Source organism: Branchiostoma belcheri, unplaced genomic scaffold, assembly GCF_001625305.1.
Source record: "Branchiostoma belcheri isolate BF01 breed outbred unplaced genomic scaffold, Haploidv18h27 scaffold9, whole genome shotgun sequence".
Classification (NCBI taxonomy): Eukaryota; Metazoa; Chordata; class Leptocardii; order Amphioxiformes; family Branchiostomatidae; genus Branchiostoma; species Branchiostoma belcheri.
The window spans coordinates 3,129,583-3,135,721 of record NW_017804575.1 but is presented as its reverse complement, the minus strand read 5'-3'; the positions used below and the strand labels follow the sequence as shown (position 1 = coordinate 3,135,721).

The window sequence follows — 6,139 nt, the reverse complement described above, 5'->3', positions numbered from 1 at the left end:
AGGAGGAGACAGAAGAGGAGGAGGAGGAAGGCTTTTGGAAAGTACCAAAGATGCAGGTGATTGTTGCTCTTCATTGGACATGAATGATTTTTCAATTGAATGGAATATAAACCTAACTATGATCCTGGAAGTTCCTGTAGTATACTTCAGTTTCCCATGATTAGTTAAGAAGGTAATAGTCATGCTGTCTTCATGATATGTGACTCAAACCATTACTCTCAATCCACATAGACCCTGAAGGCCAAGATGAAGAAGTGAACAATTCAGATGGTGCAGACAGTGGAAACGTGTCCAATGAGTCATCTGATGCAGGAAGTGACAAACGTAAGAGTAAATGGGCCATGTATTGGCTTATTATGTTGTATCTTATGTTAATATTTTACCCAATGTTCTTGTAAACAGCTAAGATAATTGTACCCAAGAGTTTCTTCCATTCCTCAAATGTTATCAATACATGTACTAATGTGTACTCCTTTATAGATATATTCCTTTCTTCACGCCAACATTTTGTCTTTTGTGTATCATCATTTCCTAAAGGTGTTGTTGCTTTCACAGTTGGTGTGAACCAGTTGCTGTTGTTGCTACATGTATGTGCCTTGTAATAGTTTTATTTCTTTGTATACGTACCCCATATCTTACATACATGTGACATGTAACATTTCAATGTTCTCTTTACATCAGGAGACAGTCAGTGCAGCTCTAAAGACTCACTGCTTGACTCAGAAGGTGGCCAAGGTAAAGTAAATACACGTTTTCTTATCTGTCATGATATATGTCATATATAATGTCTGCCTATCCAGCCTATATTTTAACTGCTGTTTTGGGCACCAGAATCATCTCATTATATTACTTTCTTGTCCTTCACAGAAGAGGAAGGTACTCAAGAGGGAGAAAGTACTGATTCTGGGGATAGGGAGACTTTGGACAACGAGAATGAGAAGACAGTTCCAAAAGGTAAATGCATATGGTTTACAGTTCATACTCTTGTTCAGACTTTTGTTGACTTCTGCAGTTGATATTTACATGAAGTCTGTTGAGAACTTGACAAACTTTGATTGTTTATTTGTCTATTTTCAGAAGTAGAATCAGAAGAGACCATGGGCTTTGCGGGGAGAATTGAGGGACCCCCTAATGATGGAAAGGGTCTAGAGGCAGTACCAACTGGTATGTCCCACCATAATATATCTATTATTACTGTTGATAGATATGTATGTAGTATGTAAACATTCGGAGATGTTTGGAATTTGATGTCTGTGGAAATGACTGTGTACATGTTACTTTAAGGAGTATTAGAGTTCATTTCACCTTGATGAAGGCAGCTGTGCTCCTGCTTATAACTTATAACTTATAACTTATAATGGTGCACCTAATAGACCAAACCAGCAACACCACATATACATGTATGTGTTCTCATTATGTAGCCCTTTAGATAAACCAAGGAGGTTTGAAACTAAATTCAGCAAGACTTGTGTTGAATTTAAAAATTGCCGAGGTTGATGATTGAGAAGAACTGTGGCTCAGAAAAATTATTTAGCAGCAATATTTTTAACTCCTCCCTCAAGTTTCTTCATGCTCCAGTTCTAAACAAAAAAAGTTTACATATATTAATGTTTGAAAATCAATTAATGCATATTTAACAGCTGGGTAATAGAGTATATTGTTATTTGGAATATAGGTGGTGGACCGAATAGGCCGAACCAGCAACAACCAGGGGGACAGAATGGGCAGCCAGCAGTCAACATTTCAGGTGGTACCTTCAATGGCCCTGTGACCATTGTTGTCCAAGGAAACAATTCCCATTACAATGCAGGACAAGGAATGGATGGTCAGGGTCAAGGGACCCCTGGCAATGGTATGTGACAGTGTACATGTATGCCAAACTGAAGAATTCATTTTTGTATAATTGTTGTACATGTACATGTATCTCCTTAAAATATGTTGTTCACATGATTAAAAACTTGATGTCATGTATAACTGTACTTCTTACTCATTGCAGGTAATGGTAGGGTTGGGAACAGGAGACGGCAGAACATCCGAGTTAACATCCTGCCAAACCCTGCAAGACTAGGTGAGTTGTATCAGTGTGAGTCCCAGTGCTACATGTAATTTGGTGCTGCATGGATATTAAAGCTACGGTCACAACCCGCCGTACGTGCTTTTTCTCCGTACGTTTTTTGAGAGGCTACGTCTACTACGTTTTTTCTGAAAACGTGGGGAAGGAGTGGCGTCTACGCACGTCACTCGCACGTCACTCGCACGGTTGGACAAAGTGTAAGAGTGTGGTCTGCACGCCAAGTCTGGCCGTGAGTGGTTGCGTGCATCGTACGTTGCGCAAGTGGTAAGGGAGTTGTACGTGCTTACAATGTACGATCTCTGTGCGATTGCAACTTTACCGTAAGGAGGCCGTACTCACACGTGCTTCTTCCGTACGGCAAGTACGGGGCACGCGCGTCGCTCGTACTCGCACGCACGGGTGGTGAATCCGCAGACCGTACGTAGAAAAAGTTTACATGCACTTAAAGTTCTACGGCGTGTCTGCGTGCTCCCAAATCCGCAGGATTCCGTACGGAGGTGGTACTCACCACGCCGGATGCCCTACGTTTGCCCACGTTTTTGCTAGAGTCATTTGATAAAATGCATAAGATTTAATAGACACAAGTGTGCACATTAGTGCACCCAAATTTCGAGCTGTGCACCCAATTTTTTTCTATGGACACAAATATTTCGTAGGATGTTTTAATCTTAAAAGATTATAATAGTATACAGCATATTAATATCTAAGTGTCAGAAAAAAAAATAAAAAAATCAAAAAAATACTGGAGCAAAATATATTATCTTTTTTGCTGACATTCTATTTATTTAATCTTTAATATATGGTGCACCCAAAAATATCTGTGTACCTTATTTTTTAGGTTGGGTGCACCAATGCATCTATTCTCAATAATGAATTTTGTCTGTAGTTATATTGAAATTAAATATGTTTCTTTTTGTTTCTTTTGTTTCATACAGGTCAGAACGTGCGTTTCAGCTGTACCTTACCAGACAACTTGGATCCTGGCACCTGTGAGTTCAGGTGGACGAAGCAAGTTGACTGTGTGGCCCATGTGCAAAACTGGAACAGAGCTGTTCAGCACTGTGATGTCGGTGTGTACACCTGTGAGGTCACAACATCCGGGGGAGAGGTGCTGGATGGTCAAGCTGAGCTGGTCATCATTGAGGACGATGGTACATTTTTTTCCCACTCTTTGGTCTATAGAATATTCAGGCAAGCTACACAACCAACCCCAAAGCTATTACAAAGTGCTTAGGCATAGTACATGTAACAAAGGTGTAAAAAGAACAATATAAGGTTGGCAAGTATAGTCACAGAACTATTCTCTATTGGCTCTAATAGCAGTCTAACATATATGTTGTCAACCCATAAAAAATATAGACAGTCTTTCAAGATCTGTCCAGAATTTAAGCTTAAACTACAATATTTGTTCATTTCTCATTTTTGATACAGTATGGTAGTTTCCGCCTAAAATCTTAATCATGCATTTTGTTCATTTTCAGCTGCAGGAGGGGTTGACTTGCCTGGCCCTAGTCGTAGGCCAAGAGACAATGACAGTGACGGTCACAATACACCTAGGAAGAGGCCGCGGACTGCAGGGCCTGGTACTTCAGGTGCCCAGGGCTTCTCAAGCGGACAGATACAGGGTAAGAACTTTGGCATGGCATGACTAGCGAAGAGGCCTAACTTTTACAATGCATACAATACCACTGTTCTCTTGTCGTGTCTGGTGCCACTAGGGTTCGACATTCTTGCTATGTCCTCAAGAGCTGGTTGGGAAAGCTCACTTTGTATTTGATATAAGACATGTCCATCATATCTGTTTGTTTTACAACGAATGGTGTAATGTGCAATGGCTTATTGGACCTCAAGATATAAGCTGAACTAGTAGGATGCATAAATTCTTAAACCATATTTTTTCAATGAACAGTCTTAATCTTGCAACTTTCCCGCTAATTCACATCATTATACTATTCTATCTGTTTATTTATACATGTTATTAAAATTCATTTTGTGTAAATATGTTTTGGTTATTTTACTATTAGTGGCACATTCATAAACACAACTTCAGCTTTAGCTCCATCCCAAGTTCTTTACCCACAACTTTTATCATCTGTCTGTTAAATAAAGATTTATTTAAGTACATTGTAGCTTGATTTTGTGATGCAATAACTATTAATATCATTTTATTTCAGGTATCCATCAACTGCCTTTGGAAGCAATCCTGAATGAAGAAGATCTGTTATATAATCTTAGGATAAAGCTAGAGCAGTCTGACAGGCACTACAGAAATATTGGGAGCCACTTTGGTCTAACGCATGAAGAACTGGGCTTTATAGAGTTTACAGAACTTGGTGGCAAAGATTCGCCTTTGAGGGCAATCTTACAAAAGGTGATCCAAAATAATGCAAACAGAACAGTAGGGGAGCTTCTCCAATACTGTGATGAAACACTAAAAAGGAGAGATGTGGTCAAGACAGTTGTTGAGTACTTTGTAGAAAAAGAACAGAAGAATCAGGAAGTTGACATGGAAGTGAAAGAAAGTGTAGTTGAGGATAATTTGCAACAAACAGAAAAATGCTGCAAAAAAGACAATGTAGATAGTGAGATGAAGGAGGTAGGCTCACAAAGTGCTGCTATGGATGTGCCTGAAGAAAGCCTGTCAGACTCTGAGTCTTCTGTAGCACACAAGAAATTAGGGACTTGTGATTTTAACACAGAGGCTATTGAGCTGGTAAAGATTCCGTCATAGTGACGGATAGGAAGGTCGGCAAAATTTTACTATACATGAGGCCACACCAATCTAATTTCTTGGTTAACGGATTCGCCCGCTTCATTTTTTTCTGATTTGCAAATAAAAATAAAAATTCAGAATCAACTGCAAAATGCTCATATTTTGCCCTGAACAGTTGAAAACAGTCCTTTTCATCCTAGTTGTTACAGTTATTCCATCTTTCAATGCAATGGTATCATTAAAAGTTCAAAATTCATTGTTTAAATTTTGAACCAGCCTGGTGTGTTGACTTCATGGCTCCTATTGTACCATTTTGGACCATAATAGGATGCCTAGGCCTGTTTTTATTTTTATTTTTTTTTCGCCCACCCGCTCCATTATTTTTCTAGAAAAATCCGTTAACCAAGAAATTAAGTTGGTGAGGCCTGATGGGAATTTTTAAGGGTTTTTTTTAAAGGGTTTTTAAGCATTTTTGCTTGGAAAAGCATTTTTGGAAACTAATTGGAGATGTTTTTAAGATCATGGGTAAAAGGCTGTCGCCATTTATTACAAATAAACTTGGGCAGCTTTTTGTAGGATTTTTTAGCTACAGTTAATCAGGATTTTGACATTCAAAAAAAGGTGAAAAAAATTTGTTATCGATGGTGAGCTGTTTTGTACATTATCATTGTGCTTCCTTCTGGCAATTAGATTCATGTACTGTTAACTTAAAGGTTTTCTGGATTGCTAGGTATTTTGGACCAAAGGCATGCTACTTTAAGGGAAAGCAGTCCAAAGATGTACATATTCTATAAGCATTCCATAATCATAGGAAAATGTAATTTTCCTTGACTTGGCGACTTTTTTTGTATAATATTGGAAACTTCATTGTCAAGGGTATGTACAATGTAGATATAACTGTATAAATGGTGAAGAGGATATCTTTGGTGTTTAGAAAGATGATGTAAAATGTAAATTTCGGATAATGAATTTTTCATTCCAAAAATAGACAGCTCTGTACTTCTGTTGGACAAGAAGTACACATTACAATTATCATACTGATATTATAAATGATGAAATGCAGTATGAAATAGATTTCATAAGGTCCTTTTTCCACTTTTACACTCCTTGTGATATATCTTTATTGGGCTGTGATCACAGTTTCACTGCAGTAAAAATGGTTTTGTTCTTTTGGCTAATCTGCTATGTGGGCTCATATACAGACTGAAGTTTCAATGAGTAAATACAGATAGGATATGTTGGTATCACTATATATATGTATTATGGATGTAAATATAGAAGGGCTTGCTAAGCAATGCTTTTTAGTACTTTGCACTTGGGTAAGATTTTTGCCAGGGCACCAAACACAAGTT

The 6,139-nt window shown here is 38.2% G+C and overlaps 1 protein-coding gene across 1 annotated transcript in view; it reads left to right on the top strand.

Annotated features, from left to right (window-relative positions):
* Positions 1-4,924, top strand: part of LOC109487622 — a 15,398-nt gene extending 10,474 nt beyond the window's left edge. Inside the window, exons 6-14 of the mRNA XM_019791627.1 lie at positions 232-324; positions 682-735; positions 868-954; positions 1,078-1,164; positions 1,676-1,852; positions 1,997-2,068; positions 3,010-3,225; positions 3,556-3,699; positions 4,249-4,924. Of these exons, the coding sequence (XP_019647186.1) occupies positions 232-324; positions 682-735; positions 868-954; positions 1,078-1,164; positions 1,676-1,852; positions 1,997-2,068; positions 3,010-3,225; positions 3,556-3,699; positions 4,249-4,805 (1,487 nt within the window). The 3' untranslated portion in view covers positions 4,806-4,924. The remainder of the gene's footprint in view (positions 1-231; positions 325-681; positions 736-867; positions 955-1,077; positions 1,165-1,675; positions 1,853-1,996; positions 2,069-3,009; positions 3,226-3,555; positions 3,700-4,248) is intronic.
* Positions 4,925-6,139: the final 1,215 nt, after the last annotated feature.